General features: G+C 39.0%; 1 protein-coding gene across 1 annotated transcript; it reads right to left on the reverse strand.

The window, feature by feature from the left end:
• Nucleotides 1-807: 807 nt before the first annotated feature.
• Nucleotides 808-22,960, reverse strand: SP4 (Sp4 transcription factor). The gene is made up of 5 exons (XM_009872211.1): nucleotides 22,880-22,960; nucleotides 20,843-22,400; nucleotides 2,395-2,623; nucleotides 1,960-2,159; nucleotides 808-1,055 (listed from the first exon to the last, which is right to left on the reverse strand). The coding sequence occupies exons 1-5, from the start codon at nucleotides 22,958-22,960 to the stop codon at nucleotides 808-810; spliced, it is 2,316 nt and encodes a 771-aa protein (XP_009870513.1).
• Between the last annotated feature and the right edge of the window lie 327 nt (nucleotides 22,961-23,287).

Genomic DNA, 23,287 nt, shown 5'->3' on the forward strand with positions numbered 1-23,287 from the left:
AAGTTGCCATATTCATTTTTCACCCTACATAAAGATACCATTACTTTTGTAAAATCTTACGTTAATATCTCTCTATGGTTTTATCTTCCTGCTGTATACACTAATTCTACGTAACCTTAGCTCCCCAAACAAAGAGAGGAATTAGAACTCACTGATTGTCATATTTATACACACTACTATAATGTAGTGGTCAGAATCAATCCGAGGTCCACCTCAGAATCACTTTGCCCCACAACTAGTTACAAAACTTGAGAAAAGACGGCCAAAATCAACTGATGTGTTCTATGGACTGACCAAAATCTAAAATATTTCCACTGTCATTCAATCTGTATTCAGTTTTCTTGTGCCTTATGGGAAAAGGATGTTCTCATGGAAATATTACAAATTTATTTTAAAATCAACGTACCCACATCAAATCATATTAGTCCTAGTCAAGGTCCACCTTGTTTTACATTGGTGTCTGATTTTATAAACACATTCACAAACAATGCTAAAATAGGGGGAGGAAAGTTCATTTAAAATCATTACATGATATACAGACATATAACTAAAAAAGTACAGTATGGAAATAATATTCCCCCATCTGTTTCTCCAGTACATCAATTTGCGCTGTTTGTATTTTTGAAATTTTTGTCTTGTTGCACCGGTGTACACTTCCCATGCTGACCCTCCAGCCCGGAACACTCACAGAAGTCATGACTGAAAACATAGTTCCCTGCTCTGTAATCCACTTTACCAGCCCACTTCCACATCCTGAAAGGTATGTAAACGTAAGTGCAGCACTAGGCGTCCATATAAATGATCCTTTCAGAATTCTTCCATGTTTGTCGAAACATTAGGGGTTGCTGGGTTTGAATCTTGAGAAATGGCAGCAACAGTGACAATTCTTGGAGAACCAAGAACCTCAGTAACTGAAGAGTCCAGTTCTCCTGAGGTAACAATTGCAAGGGCTGTTCCACCACCCTTCTTGTTCTGATGAGTTTTGACATGTTTCGAGAGATGGTCACTTCGCATAAACCTTTTAGAACATTCTGGGCACTCAAATCTCTTTTCACCTTTTTTAAAAGAAGAAAAAAAGGCAAAATGTTACTGAAAGACAGCACTGAACACCACTTGATCATTTGAATCTGACCAGTATTTATTCAACATTTGAACTGTCTTTAAAAGGATACAATGTTTTCTTCTCCATCTGTCTGTTTTCCTGGCACTTCTGTTCTGTCACAAGCTTTTGGCAATCTACTCTTTACTACTAAAATGTTCTCAACAAGTACTTTTTATGCTGCGACTATCTGGTGAGAAGTTTGAATTTCAGGTCACCAGAGTATTTTCATAAACTTCCATAAATCTGAGAGCAGGAGAGATAAAAGCCTTGAAAGAACAACCTGATAGTATTTTTAAGAATACTTTTGCTATTTAGATTCCAGTGATGAGAAGGGAATTTTGAAACACGAATCCCAAAGCTCCAGGGGTCGCTTCATATGAACTGCTAAGCAACTTACCTTATCAGTTCTCACTTGAAACCTCCCAAGAAGCTTCATAAGAAGACCAAATCCAATATATGGACTAGGTTAATAAATTTCTTAAGAACTGAGCCAGGTTAATAAATTTCTTAAGAACTGAGCTAACTGAAAAAATTGGTCCTCGGTCAATACTACATGTCCGATCTAAATTTGTCCAATTCAGATCAGGCACTAGCCAGTGTACATCAGCTATCTGTGATGAAACAGTTATCTATTCTAGCATGCGTGCAGAACACCAATTTGAACAGATCTCATTTATTTATTTGATTTCAGAGTCAGCCTGAATTGATGAAAACTGTAATGTACCACTTCCCCTGTTATTTACATTTAAAAGTAGTTTTCAGAGACCTCAGTAACTGAGAACTTTGATATCACTGTTTAACCATGTCCACTATGATTCAGACTTTCTGTACTACGCACACAGCGAGAGCTGACTGACCTGTGTGGGTTCTTCTATGTCTCTGTAACTCATCACTCCTCGTAAATCGCTTGCCACAAAAAATCCAGTTGCATATAAATGGTCTTTCACCGGTATGCCAGCGCAGATGTGCTCGAAGATGAGATGTCTTGCCATAAACTTTTCCACATCCTTCAATATGGCAGATATGTTGCTTCTTTTTTCCTGGCTCATTGCTGCCCCTAAAAAGATCAAATTTAAATGGCTAAGTAATTATATGCTAAAATATTACTAGCAATTAGGACAAATATTTTATGCTAATAGAGACAATCATAATCCCCTGTCTAAAAAGAAACATATAAACATACTTTCTAAAAGAAAACATTAAAAGTGTAGGCAAAATAAGAAAACCTCATGCCCAAATGAGGCAAGCTGCGGTAAGATGCCTGAATACATACTGATAACATTTACATTTACCTTCCTTCTCCCTCTCTGCAATTAGGACATGAGCAGGCAACTCTTCTCAACCTCTTGCCAGGTTGCACTTCCTGGTCAGAAGCTTGCTGAGCTTGTTGCAGCTGCACTTGTGTTATCTGATCAGGACTAACAGCACCGATTGCTGCATTAGCAATGCCACCTACTGCTACAGTGACAGGAGCTATTGTGGCTTGCTGCACTTTTACTCCATCCTGTCCTTGCTGTTGACCTGCAAAATAAGAAAGTGGTTGTACCTTTTATTAGTCATTTCAAGAAGTAAAATGTACAAATAAACTTCAGATGTTTTAGAGAAACCCAAATATCCACCTACAGTTAAAGGAAGCCACAAAACAAATATTAAATCCAAAGGTTTTCCTGAAGCACTACCAGAGTACTTACCTGCTAGCTTAGATAGACCTGTTTCATGTAATTTGTTATTAGAACAGTGCAAGACTGCAAATTACTGACTGATACTAAGAAATGTGAACAATTTTAACAAGTGTTTTCTTTTTCTCAAAAGCTGAGATAAATTAAAAACCATTAAACAAAATCTTACACAGAAATACTGTTAATTCTATTGCAAGTTAATGTATCTATACTTTTGAATGTTTTGAAAACATTCAGAAAACTACAAGTAGCTAATTTTAAAAGTTGCTTTATGGCACATTGTCACTTCTCCTACAATTTGCTTTGATTCAACACTGGGCCACAAAATAAAAAGAGGTATCATGGGACTAGACTTGAACAAGTTAGGATACCAGAGCTTTGTCGCTTGGGGTTTTTCTGCAGGATTCTCCACCTGGGACAGGGTAATCCTGGCTACACATAGAAACTGGGGGACGAGAGGCTGGAGAGTAGCCCAGCAGAAAAAAAACTTGAGGTCTGGCTTGATGGCAAGTTCAATTATGAGTCAACAGCGTGCCCTGGCAGCCAAAAGGGCCAACTGTGCCCTGGGGTGCATCCAGCACAGACAGTGTCACTGGCCGGTCGAGGGAGGTGATTGTCCCACTCTGCAACGCACTGTGTGGCCCTACCTCAAGTCTGTGTGCAGTTTCAGGTCCCTGAGTATAAGAAGGACATCATACTATCGGAGTGTGTCCAGAGGATGGTGACCAAGATGGTGAAAGGTCTCACAAGCAAAGTTTATGAGGAATGGCAGAGGTCACTTGTGTTGGTCAGCTTGGAGAAGGCTGAGGGGTGACCTCATCCCTGTCTACAGCTTCCTCAAGGAGGGCAGTGGAGGGCGAGGTGCTGAGCTCCTCTGTCTGGTGACACACTCGAGGGGTACAACAGAAAATTGGTGAGGAGGACTGTAGGTACGCTCAAGCACCTTGCACCCAAGGTATCAGAAAACACACTCATCACACTGGATTACTGCTTGGCCTTATGTGCTCGACAAGAACACTCATGCCCAGATAACAGAGGACTGGGATAGATGCGGGGGCACCTCTCACACTCCTGCCAGGCAAAGCTGTTGTGTGAGTCCTGAGCACTCAGGCAGAGCAGCAAGTAAAACATAACTAAGCAGTGGGATAAATGCCACATGCTTTCTAGCAAGGAGAGATCTCCTTATGCCTGTGCTGCTGCTTGTCGAGCTGCTCGTGTGATCGCTGCCCGTGTGCCTCACCCAGGGGCTGCTGCAAAGAGTCTTCAGATTCTCAGAGAGTGAGTATAAATCTACTCTTTGCATTTCAGCTGTGGTTTGTGGTTGTTCCTGCATCCTGCCTGTGATAGGACACATGAAAATGGAATGAAGGACAGATGAAAGTGGAATGAAGCTGCATCAGGGGAAGTTCAGGTTGGACATTAGCTAAAGGTTCTTCACTGACAGGGTGGCTGCTCACTGGAAGAGGCTCCCCAGGGAAGTGGTCATGTCACCAAGACTGTCAGAGATCAAGGAGTATCTGGACAACACTCTTAGTCGTGTGGTTTTGTTTACGTAGTCCTGCAAGTAGTAAGGTATTGGACTTGAAGATTATTACGTGTCCCTTCCAACTTGAGATATTCTATGATTTTGTTTTGCAGAAGGGAGTATGTTTTCAAGAAGGTTGGAAAAGTAGCTTGGCTGAATCAAACGGTATTCTAAGATTGACTTAATGAGTTAAGAAGTCAGTTTCATTGTACAAATTCATTGATCTCATTGGCTTTTTTGATCGCAGGAAATCAGGATTACTGTCTTGATATTAAAGCAAAATAAGGACTATTCCAATACAGGTAAGCAGTGTAGAAGTATAGAACATAAGAAGTTCCACCTCAACATGAGGAGAAACTTCTTTCCTGTGCGGTTGCCGGAGCCCTGGCCCAGGCTGCCCAGAGAGGGTGTGGAGTCTCCTGCTCTGGAGACTTTCAAACCCACCTGGACACGTTCCTGTGTGGCTGCCCTGGGGGGTCCTGCTCTGGCACGGGGGTTGGACTGGATGGTCTCTAGAGGTCCCTTCAAACCCCTAACATTCTATGATTCTTGAGCAGCAGGGTAATACTATGTTTGCTTAAAAAGTTAGTAATGTATTATCTAAGAAAATAATGTGACAAATTAAATCCGACAGACACGACTTCCAGATGCAATCTGGCAACCCTGAATGCCAGTCCTGCCAGTAACAGGAATAGGACAAAATATCATCAGATGCTGCCATTTTCAAAAATACACTGCCTTCATCTAAACAGGAGATAAGATGAAATACTACCTACTTAATGAGAGAATGTAATGACCAACCAGAATTCCTTAGAATTCACTGTAATATTTTAAGACTTGTTAGACCTCTATGTCGAAATACTAATTTAAACCTTAGAAATCCCTTGAAGGTAACATGATTCAGAGAGATTCAAACAGGCACTCCGACTTACTTCGCAAGCATCCATAAAAGACAGCCTCAACAGGGATAAGACTGAGAAGAACACTCTCTCTGAAGTCTAAACTGCCTAGTTACCATGAGTTCATACACAGTACAGCACGGCATAATGACTACTTCATTCACACGATAGCTGAGGAACAATATATGCCTGGATGAGCTATCTTGTATAACACCACGACAACGGCCACAGATAAAACCTAACACACACTACCTAAAGCTGCCATATACATGTGGATAGATTAGGACTAAAGAACAAGGACAAACCCAGAAAAGATAATGTTTGAATCCCGTGTGCTGTTGGACACATAGATAGTAAGACAACAACAACAAATCTTTAAAAGTCTGTTTTGTGCAGCAGGGGAACATACAAAAAGAATCAGAGGCTTAATCTTGAGTACCGGGTCTCCATATGTCTAGGACAGAACGAAGTCTTTCTTTTCAGAATAGCAATGTACTGAAAATAAATTGATTTCCCATATTCTAACGGGAAAGTGCTCGTGAGAATCCTTGAGCAAGAATACAATGGTTAAGGAGAACATTGAGATACAAATGCAAATATAATATCTAGTACTTGGTCTAACAAGTCCACTTGTTAGACTTGTAATTTTTCACAGAGCACAAACCACACACACATACTCAAGATGCAAACTCCTCTCATTCATAGAGCAGCACAATAAATGATGAGTCTACAAATGGTCACTGCAAAAGTTAAAGATGTTACAGATATGATGACCACACCTAGTGCAGCCTCTCACCACTGTTCGTTGTATTTTCAAGTTTATTAATAGAATTATCCTTTTTTGTTACAGTCTCTTAGAGGGATGACTCCATTCATGTCACAAAACGCTTACTTGAGCAAAAAAGTCCTGCAACCTAACCAGTCCGTGGTTAGAATATAGCTGAATAGCATAACTTTCTCCAATTTTCCCTTTCTTTCCAATTTTCTTCAACCCATATTAAAGTTTCAATGTGACCTTCCCCCAGGCTGCCAGACCAAGGCTTTCCAAGATGTGAAATGAGGCGCTTGAACCCTGAGAACAACTCCTTCTTTTAATCCATGACTAGTGCTTCAGCAGTTAACATCTAGCACATAAATCTTGCTGGATCTGACCAATTCACATTTATGGGGAAGCCTCTAAAAAATCTAGTCTATTCTGCTGATTCAATATGAACAAACGTTCAGTCCCCAAGTCATAAGATGACCAAGCACACAAGGGTCTTCTGATACTTCTTCAGAATATCAAGTACCACTTCTGACACATATCTCATCTGCTCCAAACTTCCCCTCCACCAAGTGAGGACCACGCTTATCTTGGAGCATAGGATACACACTACTGAGCTACAACCTTAATCTATTTATTAAATATAATACAGTGTTACATCTGAGTAGAAATTCTTTGTAACAACTGTAAAGGTGACAATAAAAAAAAAGAAAATGCTAAAAGTAAGGTGACTCAGGCAGACAAATGTAATCCATATAGTTTCAGTTAAGCAGTAAATAAATGACTGCTCTTTAGATGGCTTTAACAAAGTTGTTACACGATCTAATGTGAATGCTGATTTTCTTCTTTAAACTACTCTCACAGAGTTGCTATTTTAAATTTTTTTTCCTTGGATTCCACTTACTAAATTCAGAACAGGAGGTTAGGAAACTCTCAAAATATCACACAACTAGCGCCTTATTTAAAGATCCAACCCACAATATCCAATAAGCAAATATCTACTTTTTGAAGTAAAAGAGTAACTGAAGGAAGTGTACATATCTGATAAATATTCTTTACCAGACAAACATATAATTATCACAAAATACTGGGAAGTTCAATAAGGTAATTCCTAGACTTAATTTCTGTTTTTCAACTCCTGCAAGAGCATCCCAACAAGCTAGCACACTAATAGTATACAAGATATAAAGAAAGGCATCCATCCTCATTTTACAGGTGCTAACATGAAATTCTTTATTCTTGTCTGAGAGTAAAAAGAACACATTTTAGCCAGTTGAAAAAATATTTTCTCTTGAAAAAAATTTTCATAGAACAACTGACAGAACATGCGCTGGTCTAACTCTCTAAGTGAGCCTGCTACAGTCTTGAGTTGTATGGGATTTTGATTTTATAAAAAAATTATATACTAGAATCCACTATGGATCACTTAAAGCTTCAGCTTTTACATCATTTATACTTACTAAGGGAAGGTAAAAGAATTTCATAATGTCTTAAATCAAGTTTACTGAGGAAAAGATACTGAGAAAACTTAACTGTTCATATGAATTTGTCAGAGCCTAGAAAATTAAATCAGGACAACTTCTAAAAGTTTATAAAAATTGAGATTTTTCAATATAGAGGATGTAGGTATAGATTACCTTTTTATTTGAAACAAACCTTGCTTATTCTAAAAACAGGTGACTGAGATGATGTTATCCATACAGGAACAGAACAGAGAAAAGAGAATTATTACAAATAATCCATATGACTTCTTACCAGGGGCATTAAAATACCATTTAAAGCCTTCCAGAAATTCTGCTACAATCATGAGATCATCTGACATTGCTTCTTCCTGACATAATCCAATCCACAAGACTTGATACCACTATACTTCACCTTTCATAATCCAACCTTTCAATAACAGGAGCTCTCAGGTTTCAACAAAGATTTCAGGATGAGGTCTAAACAAAGCATTACATGAGGGAACAAGCCACACTTCAGTTCACCTATGTTATTCTATATGAGTCATCAAAGCAGTCACTTCACATTTACACCTGCTTTTAAAAGCTAAATAGTTTTTCTCAGGTTCCCATGATTTCTTTAATAGTGATTTCCTGAAATTGTGAAACATTCTTGATTAACAAAATCATGACTGAACCTTATTGCACATGCTGTCGGGTCACGACAAAATGTTAGTGTAAAAAATAACAGTGATATTAACTACTCCACTGCGTTTCATTTCCTCTCAGGTCTTACTTCTCTCTTTCTTTTGGATAGTAACCATTTATTTGATCTCAGGACAACAGGCAAACAAAAAGGCAACCTGATATGCTATTTATTTTGTAAATCAAGTGCAATAAGACTCTCCCTTATGCAATATTGCATATATGATTATGACAATGTAATTAACAGTAACATAGATTTTTTTTAAGCTCGCCAAATAAAGAACCTGCACGATTTTAGTCACTAATCTTTCCCATTTAAGCAGTTAGGTAAATTCGTTACTTACTATCACATGATACAGGATTATCAAGACAAAGGATTTTGCATCCTTTGTTCTTCAGCATCACTTAGCTTTCTAATTTTGCAGTAAAACTGTATCTTAGCAGTTACTAGTCATGTACACTTTCCTGTACAGGAGTCTTAACACAATTTTAAGTAATTACTATAAAATCAAATAAGATATACACAAACACAGATCTATCAATCAATTTTAGACTTCAAAGCTATTTTGCAAAATAGTAACTCCCGTAACACTACCTGAATGATTAAAGAAAGCTAAAGCATGGTGTCTAGGAAGCATCTACAGAGTGAGTGACCACTTCAGATCAGGATTATTAGGCTTGGCCATCCATTATAAGCCAAAACAAATTTCCTTTTACTGCATGTTGCACCTGCATTCCTATTGTTGTTCACCTGAAGTAGCAAGCATGAAAACCTACTCTTTGAAGCAAGTAGGACAGAAAGGGAAGAAAAGGACTGAATTTTAATGATCCACAGAAATCATGGGAGTCATGAAAAATGAATCTTGAAGAAATTTAAGATTAAGAAAAAGATACATCTAGTTTCTGGTACTTAGTACCTCAAAACAATGTGACACATTTCCTGTTGCTGCTGTGCAACCAGTATTTGACACTCAAAATGCTGACAGTATTAATGACAGTGAGTTATCTCAGTAGCGTACACCTTCCTGCAGAACCCGAGGAACATTTTGTAAAACGTACCTATGGCCAGAGTGGCTAATGTTGCAAATATGAAAATTTGTTCAATTGCGTATTCTAAAGATGAAAGAGAAGGCTGCAACTGACATTCATAATTCAATATGTATTACTACAGGACAGCTAAAGGAAGTTAATAACAGTGTGCAGAGCTCCAAAGCTCTAGAAGCATCAGCAGCTCACCCATTCAACTATTTACTGATGCAAAGCAACGGAGAAAAAGATGTTTCTCATTTGTCCTTCCCCTGCATATACCAAGTACAGTCAGCTTGCAAACATCCTTTGCTCTAATATTTTTTTAAACAATGCCATACAGGTAATTTACAATAGCGTTTTTAAATATATTTATTTTTATATTTATTTATACTGATATGTTTTAATATAATAATATAAAAATATATTATATCATAGAATCACAGAATGGCCTAAGATGGAAGGGACCTTAGAGATTATTTTAATCCAGCCTCCCTGCCGCCAGGGATGCCACCTCTCCACTAGATCAGGCAACACATGGGGACCAAACGGGAATTGAACCCACGATACAATATTTTGATTAAGATATAACCAAGATTTTAAAATTTAACAAGTCTGTGGCAATACTTTATAGTGAGAGACCTCTTTTTTCCAAACAAAATCTATTAGAAAGGAGGTTTCAAGCTGAAGAATGAAATGTAAATGATATCTTAATACAAGTGAAGACAACATTGAATTTCAGTATTTACACAGAAGACTATACGATTCAGTGCTACTTAAATGGTTTGCAGACAGTTCTGCCCTCTTTCCTATCCTGAAGCAGTGATTTACAAAGATTTATGAAGAAACAACACATGACAGAGGAAGAATTCCCCGGAACAGAAACTGTACAAGGACTGATGCAAGGAACCCAAACGTTCTGTAGAGAAGATCAATTTGGAGTACAGAGAGGAACTGGATCCACCTCACTACTACAGGAAATTTGGGTCAGCACAGCGTTGTGCCCAGATGCTACTATGAGCAGGAAGTTTTCTGTCTTTTCTACCTCCTACTGCACTGCAGCAAGTTTCTATCTTTTGATCTTTTGCCTGTTGCCAACTCTGGCAAGATTTGTGAGAACTTTTTATCTCCTGCTCCAAAAGCTTCCTGTCTCAAATGTCTCAGTGTGTCCAAAAATTACTGAAGAGCACCATAATTAGGCTTAATTTCTGTGAAAAATAACCACTTAGGAGCATGAGATTTTAAGGCAGCTAAAGTAAGTTTGAGGGTTTTAGACACGTTAAAAACCCTGGAATCTCTTTCCTTTTGTGCAAGAATCTTATTGGCAACCCAAAGAAAAAACAATTCCCAAAAAGTTTCATGAAGGTACTTTAATGACTTTTCAAAAATGTAAGGCCTTACCCAAGTGCTTTAGGACAAGCTGAAGTCACTTCTGTATTTCCAGACAGAAAAGAAGTTTTCCCAGCTGGCATATCTTTCATTAAACTGAAAGTCAGTTTTCTCTTTATTACTTTATTAAACACAGGAAGAAGCTACCACAAATACAACACAGAAAGACCTATACAGAAACAAAAAAAATCAACTACGGAACTGCAGTTTCACAAAGCTTAGTCTTGCACAACCAAATAGAGGTTTTAGTCAAAGCTAGGCAATGCCTCTGATTGTTGTGGATGCTGTGGCTTCAAATGTGAAGAAGATATAGTCAATTTATCAGGTATTCTAAAGGAGGAGTTGGAGTCTGAAAAATAACTTGCTAAGGCAAGAGATCCTTCCAAAAAAGCACCTGATTTTTACTGTCATTGAAAAAAAGTCAAAAAAAGTGTATTTAGGGTGAGTGTCAAGAACACTTCTGTGCAGATGAACAAAAGTAGTTTCCCGAGTACTGAACTTTAGAGCACACAGGTACCTGAAAACCCAAGTACTGGCTGTGCTGCAGAATGTTAGATGCACTGCATGGAAACTAGCAGCAGATCTAAGAAAGGGAGGTTTATAAGTTGTTTTCTTTAATCGAACATTCCCCTCTACTCCAACTCACAGGTTATTCTACAGCTCAGAGCCATGACAGATTGTGGCCTAGTTCTTTTTTCCCAACTCTTCCCTTTCATTCTGAAATAGGAATAGGACTGGAGACTTGTGACTATTAGCCTCTGCAGTCTTGCTAGAGGAGCTCAATACCTGACAAACTGTAAAAATAAAACCAAGCAAACAAAAAACCCCACAAAACCAAAAACCAAACATCAAATGCCTATTTTACACACTTCTGTCATACAGAAACTAAAATACTGGTCTCAGGAAGTGTGTTTTAGCATCTCAGTTCAATTTCTGTATATTACCATGGAAATAGCATTAACCTCATCTTGAAAGGCCAGGAGGAGGCTGACAGAAAAATGCAAGCTAAGTTTCCAGTACTCCATTTGTGGTTTTGAGGGTGTGGGGTTTGGTTGGTTTTTGACTACAGTTTAGCTAGCTTACATATTTTACACTTGACTAGAAGAAGTGTTCATGAAAGTCCTCAAAGTAAACATTTCAGCTGTAGGAAACATAACCTTTATATTGATCACGATAAAAGTAAATACATCTCTACGCACAGAAGGCATGGAAAATCCTTTCAGCAGACAGGAAGATAGCTCACTTTAAAACTACGTTAAATCGTATAGCAGTTGATAATTTATTCAGGATAAAAAACACACTGGCAAAGTGTTTAAAAGTTATCATCAGGAAAAAAAAGATTCATAAAAGATTTTTAGAGACCTTTTACAGTAAGACTAAACATAAGACACAAACCTTGGGTTTGTAACAGCCTACAGGTATTGACAAACTAATACAAAGACCAACTTGTTTATTAACAATGTGAAAAACTGTAGCTTTGCTATATCCTTCATCAGGTAAGGACCAGCAAAGCTACATATTATAGAATCACAAAATAAGGGCCATGTAAATCTCTAAGATCCAAACCCACATGAGTTCCGCCATCACCTTCTGTTACATTCTTAGCCCTTTAAAACTGTATGTTTACTTCCTTTATGGTTCAGAACAACCTGATGACCAAAGAAACAAGACAATCAAGGCCCATATTTCTTAAACTGCAGCGTTTTGCTCAAGGGAAAAGTGGTCACATCATCACTTGAAACTACTCCATAAGTAAGGAAAGTCAGACTTATCTCCCAAGTGGTTTTCTTGGCAGGAGGATATTAACTGATCATTTTCATTTTACAACAAAACTGTACTAGTCTGCTAATCTATTAGCACTAAGTATTTATGAGGGGATAACATGTTTTGTTTTACCAACAACCAGCTGATCAAGGTATATGACTGTTACCCACTGTCAGCAGTATTAAACACTATTGGAAACTCCCTTCTTAAGAATGGATGCATAATGAAATCCATATAATCATATAACTGTACCCCAAACTAACATAACCATGTGCCAAGATGCTACATTTCTCAAGAGACTGCAAATGTCCAGAGCTATTGTTTTGGTGGAAGTCAAGAGCAAAATATTGATTATAAAAATTACATTCTGTTGTGCTCTCCTGACTACTTCCAAAGCTACAATGCTATAGTATATAAAACAACTTTTATTAACTAAATTAGACAAATAAATAACCATTGAAAAACAGTTGTTTCTTCAATAATATTGTTTATACTTGAAGTTAACATCCCCCTTAAAAGATGACATCCCACTCCACATAGTTAGATTTTTCAGTAACCATCATTGACATTAAACATTTTTAATACACTAAAGCAGTAAGAATTGATTTATCTTACCTGTCAGTACCGAAATGATATGAAGACAAGTATGCCATAATTTAAAGTTATGAGGAAACTACTGAAAACAAATTTTGAAGATGCTTCTTGCCACCCCCTGACCTCAACAGAAGAACAAGAAGAGTTGCCTTAGTGTGTGTCTAAGCACCCTTAAAAAAACCAACCAAAACTGAACAATCTGGCTGATGAAGATGTGCAGCATCACTGCGTTTGCTTGCTTGACATTTTCTGAACGAGAAAGTTCAGCCAATTCATTTCCTGCTCTATATGCTCTGGTTTCTGACAATAGGGAATGAGAGAGGGGACTGGACAACCTGATATTCTCAAGGGAGTGCACCTGTATCAATTAATCATTTTTATAATACCACATACTCCACTAGGGAAATACAGTTTTACTAACATTCTTCTTTGAAGACTTAAGAACCTACATTTAATTCTCAAAGTTAATAGCACAGAAATGATTCATCAGAAACCTATTTCACCTGGCAATTATGACCAAACTTGGTACTTGAAATGCTTCCCCTTCCTACTTTATCTAGAAGTAATGATGAAGCCATGTCTTACTACTCACAGGTCAGGCAGAAGAGGCTTCTTTTACGGAGATATTTTTACAAGGTTATTCTCTACATGCACTCCAGCTGAATTGGTAGATTGCATATTCCTTATGCATCAAGGTCAGGACAGTATATTGATACTTTATTTTTAAGCTACCAACACCAAGGCAATCATTTGTTTTCATCAGCATAGTTTGCTGTTAAACTGTTTGAACCACTATTTTGAATCTCAGTTTAACAAAATCCCACAACCAAAGCAATTTTGTCATTAGACGACTAAATGCTTCCCCTGTAATCGCTCTGAAGCATTGAAAAGGATGCCAGTGCTATAATATTTAGAATACTGTGGTTCTGCAACAATTCTCAGCTCAAAGCAGCCCGAAAACAGTTTTAAGTGACCTTTCATGACTTTGGAAAAAGTACACTAAATTTCTACACACCTTCCAACCACACTCCCAGAATGCCAAGTAACACACTGGAAAGTAAGAAACTAAGAAAAACTTCTGCATTTTTTCTGGTTTGGTGGATAATAGTTCCATTCTTTGTACTTATCTTTTTATTGCAGATTCCATAGCTTGCAGTTTGTTTCTTTCAAGGTGTTTGCTGCAGCTCACTGGCCAATGAACATCCAGGGAAACACTGGATGTTATTAAAAAAAAATATTAAAAAAAATCACGTAACCAACATCCTTCAGCTCCTTTGACTTCCGCCCTTGGTATTTATATTTGTCAGTTTGCTTGTATATACTCTGGCTATTTTAAATCCTTTTCACCCTGTTACCACCTACAGGCATCCCTCCTCGCTTAGCTACACAAGTCACTGAATTCTGCTTCTACACACACTTACGATTACATTAACATATGCAAGGAGACCCACAGGTTAGACATCATGCAAATGCATTTTCTTTCATTCGACAACATAAGTGTAATACTCGAGGACTTCAGACTAAATATGTTACCCTCCCTCAATTACTAGCATATGTGATAGAGATAATAGAAGACTGTGAATGGTATAAAGTTGATTCAAACTGTTTAATTTTTCCTAATAAAGGAGTTTGATAACATTAACTTTTGTATTAGACACATTTTTGTTTAAGACAAGTATAAAACGTAAAAAATTTACACAGTCATAAAAGATAAATTTCCTTTAAGAAAATAAATCCATCAAGGATTATTAATTATAAAATAAATCCCACTTTTGCCTCAGGAAGACATGAGCTACAGGTATCTCAGTGAATAGTAAGAAGGGAGAGGTCTAGGTTGGATATTAGGAAGAATTTCTTTATTGAGAGGGTTGTCAGGCATCGGTACAGGCTGCCCAGGGAGATGGTTGAGTAACCATCCCTGGAGGTGTTTAAGAGAGGGGTGGATTTTGTGCTGAGGGACGTGGTTTAGTGGTGTTGACAGGGCTAGGACAAAGGTTGGACTCTATGATCTTGAAGGTCTTTTCCAACCAAAACTGTTCTATGTTCCATAATTCTAGAGTATCTGAGCAGATTATTCTTGTATGCACCATCTGCAGCCAGCAGATAGCGACAAGAACACCTTTAACTTTATGGAATGGTTTGGGTCAGAAGGGGCATTTAAAGATCACCTAGTTCCAACCCCACCTGCCATGGGCAGGGCTGTCTTCCACTAGATCAGGCTGCTTAAAGCCCCATCCAACCTGGCATTGAACACTTCCAGGGAAGGGGCATCCATAAGTTCTCCAGGAAAACAGTTCTATCATCACACCACCTTCATTGTTCAGAATTTCTTTCTTTTGTTCAACCAAAACCTACCCTTTTTCAGTTTAGAACTGCTGCTCCTTGTCCCGTGACTACAGACAGGCCTTGGTAAAAAGTCTCTGTCTTTCCTGTAAGTTCCTTTTGTTTATGGAAGGGCTGCAATAAGGTCTCCCCAAAGCCCTCTCTTCACCAGTCTGAACAATCCCAATTCTCTCAGCCTTTCTTCACAGGAGAGGTGTTCCAGCCCTCTGATTATGTTCATGGCCCTCCTCTGGACACACTTGAACAGGTCCATGTCTGTCTTCTACTGGGGATCCCAGAACTGGACACAGTACTACAGATGGAGTCTCATAAGAGCAGAGAAGAGGTGGGAAATCACATCCCTTGACCTGCTGGCCTTGTGGTTTTTTTTATGCAGCGCGGTATACAATTGGCCTTCTGGGCTGCAAGTGCACGTTGCTGGCTCATATCCAATTTTTCACCTACCAATATCCCCAGGTCTTTCTCTGCAGGGCTGCTCTCAATCCCTTCATCACTTAGTTTGTACTGATATGGGGGACTGCCCTCATACAGGTGCAGGACCTTGCACCCGGCCTTGTTGAACTTCATGACACCGGCCCCGTTTTCAAGCTCGTCCAGATTCCTTTGGATGGCAACCCTTCCCTCCAACATATCAACCGCATCACTCAGCTTGGTGTCATCTGCAAACTTGCTGCAAACTCAATACCACTAATGTCATTATAGATATTGAACAGTACTGGTCCCAACACAGACCCCTGAGGGACAGCACTGGTTACTGATCTCCTTTTGGAGATGGAGCCATTGAAAGCAACTCTATGAACGTACAGAGTCACTCCATCAGAGAAGGCTGCCAGATTAATCAAGCATGACTTGCCCTTTGCTGGCCGTCTCTAATCACATCTGCCATCTTTGACATTGCTTCCAGGAGGATCTGTTCCATGATCTTACCAGGCACAGAGGTGAAACTTACTGGTTGATAGTTCCCAGGGTCCTCCTTTTTACTGTTTTTAAAAACAGGTGTGAAGTTTTCCTTTTTCCAGTATTCTTGAGTTACATGCATTTATTCTGAAGTATCATTTTACTACAGCTTAAAGAATTTGGCAAAATGTTTCAAACTCCTCTGCAAAGTCTGAATCACAATGACAGTAATATCTAAACAAGGTCTTCAGTCTTTGAACAGCAAGTCATAAAAGTAGCAACTTTCACACAATTAGAGTTAATGAAGAAGGAAAGGGAAGAGAAAGCCTTGAAGACAGGATGAAATTAGATGCAGACAAATGAGAAAAGGCACAAGAAAACAGGAGGAGACTTGGAAGTACCAACAAACTGTGTAACTGCTAATCGTAGTTGCCGTGGAAGTAGCTGTTAAAAAATAGCTGTAACCTCATAATATTACAGAGTATGACACAGAAGGACAAGGTTCATTACGTTTTTTAAGTGCCCCAATAAGAACACTTGGTATTGGACTTCACTGTCATTAATAAGTGTTTTAGAGTCCACAGCACATCCCTACAAAAGACAAATCCCTCCAGTTCCAGTATTGCCAGGCAACATACTGTTTCACTGAATAGAAGTTATTTCTCAAGGTTCTTCTGGTGGCTGAACTCCAAATACCCCATAATTCAAGCCATGTCACCACTCATCTTAAAGAAAATGTCCTGAGCTTGAATTGCAAGGTGATAGAATCTGGTCACTTTTGTCTAAAGCAACTAACAAAGCTTGGACTAAGTATACATAAAATACAAATAGTATTTTTCACGTTTTTTAAACAAAAGCATCTCATACACTTATTTTAAGAGGATGAGGACCAGTAGGACCGGAATCCTTTGAACTTGCATCCACAGCTGTCACAGCAGAAGCCTTGAAAAAAGGCAAGGCAACCGTACAGTCCCTGCTTGTCTCTAAGCTCATAGAAGCTACATTCAGGAGGTTATCATCTATTAACAGTTAAAGGCTATTCTGTTCCAACAGTAACAATTCATATAGCACAGAAGAAATTCTCTTTACTTTATACAGAACTAGCTGGCTTAAAGGCCATGACAGATACTGATTTCATAGCTAAGCAGGCATTTGTAGATCCCTGCATGTTCAAGTAAGTACAGTTGCTTTTAGGTAGTCCACTTTTAATTAATTAATTAAATAATTGTTTAAAGATCTATTGTTAAAGTTCAGATACCTAGTTTCTATCTTTTTATCCAGCTTTCTTTTGTCCATTTAATTAGTCCTTTGACTGACAACTGTACATCTTCTCAGCAAAATTTCACAGAATCACAGAGTTGTGTAGACTGGAAGGGACCTCTGAAGGTCATCTGGTTCAACTACCCTGCTCAAGCAGGGCCACCTCAATGCCCAGGACTGCATCCAGACAACTTGTGAGTATCTCCAAAGATGGACACAACCTCTCTGGGCAACCTGTACCAGCGTTCAGTCACTCTCACAGTAAAAAAGTTTGTCCTTTACATCACTGGTATCGAATGAGTTTTCCCTCAGGTCAGAAAGTGAAAAGATAGAACTTCATTGCTTTGCCCTGCTTTCTGACCACAAACAAAATATAACCCAAAGCGTAATACTTGCCAAGAGCAACACTGAGCTTTTAACTGAAACACAAAACAAAAACACCCAAACATGTTTATCTTGCTTGGTTTACAGTAGAGTCAACATACCTTGGGACCAGAGACTTTGGGTAACAAAGGTTGTAAAAAGCAGACCAAAATAGAGCATCTATTTGAAGATTTTAATATTTTTCATCCCAATGTGAAATTTGTCTCTTTTGGAATTTAGAATCCCTTTGATGGAAGAGACAAACAAAAAAAATACTCACTGTGGTGGTTTGGCCCTGGCCAGAGGCCAGGAGCTCACCAAAGCCCAAATAAAAAACAAGCTATGCAAAAAAACCGCACCAAAACCCTTCTCACAATAGTTTGATAGCTTAACATTTCCATAATTATTTTACACTAAGAATTTCTGTTATTTGCTTTTAATTATTTAGAGGTTTATTGCCTTACTATTTCATTTACTAGCGAAAAACTAAGAAAAAGGTACCTGAATTACTCCATTGTAAAAACAACTATGAAAACCAGCATTCATGGAACAGAAATACAACACAAATAGAAGAACAGTTATTTCATACAAATACTTATTGTGATTTTTTTTTTCCTGAAACTCAGCTGGCTTTATCAGTTAGCCTTGCTAGAAGGACAATGTAACTTTCTTTTTCCTAACAAAGTTAGACCTGAATCAATGCATCACTCAGTGTTTTTCCTGACACTTTCTGGACATCCTCCACGTGGCTCATTTGTAGCAAATGATCCACTTTTTGGAGAGTTCAATTAATGTACAAAAGAGTTTACCCTAACAAGCTTAGGTACTGCAGAAAAATAATGGAGATACCAGTCTGCAGATGTTGACGTAACAGTGTTTTATTTTTTTAAAAAAAAGTTTCCCGGAGCAATAACAACAAAGCATTTCAAATATAAAACAGCAAATCTGAGGTAGTTCATAGCTGTGATCAAGACAGCTTATTCCTTATAAGTGGCAAGCATAGTTTAGATGTTAGCATGTTCGTAGTTTTCTATTTCATGACCATTCTTTCCTTGAATACTTAACACTAAGCACTGTGCATCATGCTCTTCACTCTCCTTGCCACGCTAACACGTCTCCCATTCCCAGAGTGTAACATCAGGAAGTTTCACAGAAGAGGAGACAAATAAGAGAAAGAAATTTTAACTAATCTCTTAAACTTTGTTCTTCCTCCACAACCTTAAGCCTTGGTGAACAGAAATAGCACCTTATATACAAAGGAATGGAGAAAAGGTTGGAGGATTCACTGTCACCAGCATAAAACTGAAAATGCTATGGAAACAGCCATAAGGCCTATCAGAAGAAGAAGAAAAAAAAAAAAAAGTGGAGGGGAACTGAGTTGTCATAAAGCTTAAGTTTAGTTAATACATGAACCCTGTATGACTAAGGCTTGGCTTGTCTAGGACCAGACTTGTGATTCATTCCTCTTCTTTCATCCTCAGTTACAAATCTCAATCCCTTTATTTTCCAGAAGACATCACAATGCAGTCAGAGGGGCAGACAATATAATTGAGGAAGATGATATTCAGAATCTTTTGTTCTAATACCTATTAGTACTAAACAGTTGTACACCAACAGTAAGCAGAAAAAAAAACCACCAAAAAACACCAGAAAAACCCCCAACAACCCAGCATGCAGAAAGGTTCTTCCTGCATCCCCAAATCTAGGCTGTTCTCAAAGTATGCTTGCTGTGAAGAGGCCCTTACCAAAGTAGGAACTTCTGTCTAACAACAGTAGTCAACCAGCGCTTTTCCATCAAGAAAAAAAATTTCCAAGGCAAATGGGACTTCAAGATACCGTAGCAGCTGGTCAGCTCCAGCTAACTTCTTTTTGAACCATTACAGCTAAGCACAAGGTCAAGATTTTAATTCTGATTACCCAGATTAACATTTCTGTAACACTCCTTAAGTCGTGTTTAGCACATCCAACGCAGCTCACAGTATTTCAACATGCCATCAAGTGCCAAAAAATAGTACCATAGCAGACGAGGTTCTCCCAGTGGCCAATTTCTTATTATCAAGTTACCTTTGGTCTCCTCAAAAGTGCTTCAATTACAGGGAACAATCCTTCGCCCAGGTAAATGTTTCTCATCTTAGCTTATGATTACAAAAAAACAGATTAGGAGTCAATATGATACTAACATTTGTTTATGCAGACTGGACAGTAGTTAAACACGAGTCCTTTCTTACAGTTTTATACTAAAAAAAGTATCTATAATCAGGTTGCTGTTAAGACCAGAGTTTCTTGTAACTACTAAAATAGAAGACTCTTCTACGGAACATAACCAAGCTGATGTAAGCAGTTATCAAACTGGCAGAGAGAACCCCTAAGTCAGGTTTTATCTGAAATATTAGAAGTTTGCAAGTTTTACATATAGAGTTGCCCTTGTGGGACACTAGAGGCCTTGCTTGGGATTTACTTTACAACTAAGCTCTGTTATCCATCCTGGAGCCTTTTAATAGCTCTTTTCCCAACTATTAGACCAGCATAACCAAACAGGCGTTTTATAATACATATCAAAGGTTCATCAGCAAACACCAAGGAATAGCTACCAGTTGTTTTTATTGTTTAAAAAAGACAAGTCACAGGAACTATGCTGTGTGCAAGCATACCTTTTTCCACTCAATCTCTTTGCAAAACTCAAACTTTTAAGGGAACAACTTTAGAAGCTAGTGCAGAATCCAATGAATTGTGTTGTTGTTTTTTAAAACATATCAAAGCTGTAATGGTATAGTCTCGCATTCACTCTCAAAGCCTACAAGTCTTCAATAAGATGGAGAACAGGATCATTTAATCATAGTTTATCAAATACAAACAGTTCCATTTCAGTTGACACAACTGGTAATATTAGCTCAATGTTTAGCAGTGTTAGCTAGTTTAATATCAGAATTTTAGTAATAAGTATTTCCTCACAGTTAAGGGTTTAATTTTTATTACAGAAAACCTTAAAAAATATTAATTTAAAACTGTCTGGCATTCTTGCAATAGTGAAAAAAACCAAACAACACAAAACAAAACACCAAACCAAACTCAAAACTTTTGTCAGACCACTCACCCGCAACACTGGTAATGGTAACAGGAACTCCTTGAACTTGAACACCTGCAGCACTCAGGTTGGCAACACTTACTGTTTGAAGATTAGGAACTGAGGCGAGCTGGGCAGCATTCAGAGTGATGGGGGTACCCGCGACGGCCACTGGTGCAATCTGGGCAATGGTTGTGCCGCCGCTTGAAGACACAGGGGTAATGGTTAGTTGTTGGGGTAACCCAGCATTTTGAACTTGAAGATTTGAAAGGCTTTGTAGATTCTGAACCTGTACAGTTTGCCAGCTGATCTGCCCAGACGGTGTTAAAGTCGGAGCCCTGATGAGCACCTGAGTTGGACTCACTGCCTGCAGCTGAACGTTCTGCAAAGGCTGCTGCTGGATGGTCTGTATAGTCTGCCCCGACTGGAGCTGAAATGACTGTGGAGGAATGGCCTGAATAATCTGCTGTTGAGGCTGCTGGATTTGTATCTGCTGCAGAATAGGCTGACCCACGATTTGGACCTGCTGAAGGGAACCTGACTGATCCTGGACGTTCTGTAGCCCATTGGACTGCAGCTGACTGGAGCTCTGGGCTTCGGAGTCTGCAGCAGTTGTTTGAGGTTCTTCACTTGCCTGCTCTGAACTGCTGCCTGCTGTGCTTGTGTATTGGCCTGTTTCTGCGGAGCTTACCAGTGTGTCACTGCTAGTGAGAGATGTTGAGGCAGTGGTTGTGGAGGTGGAAGATGAGGAAGGAGACTCCGGCATTGTACTACCAGAAGCAGAGGTGACAGGTGTAGACGCTAGCTGATTTCCATTGGAAACTCCGCTCTCAGTAGACTGACCAACTTGACCTGAACCTCCTCCAGCCGCCACGCTGTTTATCACGGGTAACGCTAAGGTTACCCCCCCAATGTTTATAGGTAAGGTTGTTACAACTTGCGCCTGAGTACCAGGAATAGTCTGCAGTTGCAGCGGTATGGAAACACCGGGCCTAATTTGGACTGGAACGGTCTGATTGGCTAGGTTTTGGGCTATAACATTCCCCGAAGCTGTCCTATTCGCAGTTGTGAGGATAGCTTGATTATTCCCCGCAGGAATAAGCTGAATTTGACCCTGTATGTCTTGTAAACCAGTAGCATTAGATGGATTGATTTGAAGTTGTTGACCTTCTGTTGTCTGAATCTGTGGGATCACTTGGTATTGGACACTACCACTTGGATTTTGTACTTGGATGACCTGGAATTGTCCAGGGTTTGTTGAAGAAGAATTGCCCGATTTGCTTTTTGAAGGAGATGTACTTCCATTGTTACTGCTGGAGGGACTTGCTGCACTCGAGGCGACAGAAGATCCTTGCTGAGCAGCACTGTTTTCTTTTGAAGCAGAAGGAGCAGCAGCAACAAGCTGCCAAGCGTTTCCAGCAAGCTGAGTTGTTACCAGTTCTAACTGCTGTGGCTGATTCTGCAGCTGCACTAAACCTTGATTTGGATCTATAATAATCTGCTGCTGTCCAGTTCCTTGATTTTCACCAGGAGTTCCTATTTTGCTGCAAGTGGCAGCTAGCAAAGCGAGAGGCGAAGGCTGAGAATCCTATCCGTAAAGAGAAAACAGAACAGATTCAGAAGAGCATGAGTAGGAAGCATCACAAGTAAGCACTAAGGTTTACACAGGAAGCAGAGAAAAAAAAAAATTAAGCTTCTGCATAGAGACCAGTGATACAGTTCTGAATAAGGAAGTATGTATATCTGAAAATAATCTTTAAATATAATGCCCTCAATTATCAATGAATATGTGACAGCCAGGACCTCAACTGTATCCTCAGTTCAGTCTTCCCCCCCTCAAAACAAAGAATAATTTTAAGAACGCTTCTGTTACATGGAAAGCAGCTGATCACTACAAAACGCAATCAAAAAATATGTCCAGGCAGTAAAATTATTGCGCCCAAACAACTATGTTTCATCCAACCCAAAGAAGGATGCCCTGAGCAGGAAGTGCTGTTAGCTGAACATTTCATTTAAAATGCTAATCGTTAGGGCACTTCCCTATTCGTGTGTGTGTGTGTGCTTTACCTGTGAGCCTCCAGTTTTCCCTTTTTTATTATTATTGTTGTTATTCTCTGCCTCGGGAGATTTCTCTCCCTCTGTGGGCATAGTTTCCTCCTTCTTTTGATCTGCAAAAATATCAAGTGTAACAGGTTAATTATTCACCTTCATTTATACAACAACAAAACCTACGAGCATATCCTTTTTGGTTCCCAGCTCGCCGCCTTTACCTCTTCAGGAAAAACAACAGCGCAAATCATTATTACAAAAGAACGAGTCCTAAGAAACGTGGTTTGAAACCCAACCCATGGGGGCTGGAGAGTTAACACCCAGAAAGGGGAGGTTTGGTTTCCTCTCCCAGAGACAGCAGGAAAAAACCACCCACAACCCTCCTCCTCCTCCTGCCCCCTAAAGCATCGACGGCCACTGAGTGGC

Source organism: Apaloderma vittatum, unplaced genomic scaffold (assembly GCF_000703405.1).
Source record: "Apaloderma vittatum isolate BGI_N311 unplaced genomic scaffold, ASM70340v1 scaffold23926, whole genome shotgun sequence".
Classification (NCBI taxonomy): Eukaryota; Metazoa; Chordata; class Aves; order Trogoniformes; family Trogonidae; genus Apaloderma; species Apaloderma vittatum.

Coding starts and splice junctions, on each gene's coding strand:
- SP4 (XM_009872211.1), bottom strand. CDS start 22,960: ATGCCCACAGAGGGAGAGAAATCTCCCGAGGCAGAGAATAACAACAAT. Junction 2,160..2,394: donor TGCAGAGAGGGAGAAGGAAG/GTAAATGTAAAT, acceptor TGATCTTTTTAG/GGGCAGCAATGAGCCAGGAA. Junction 1,056..1,959: donor ACATAGAAGAACCCACACAG/GTCAGTCAGCTC, acceptor CTTTTAAAAAAG/GTGAAAAGAGATTTGAGTGC.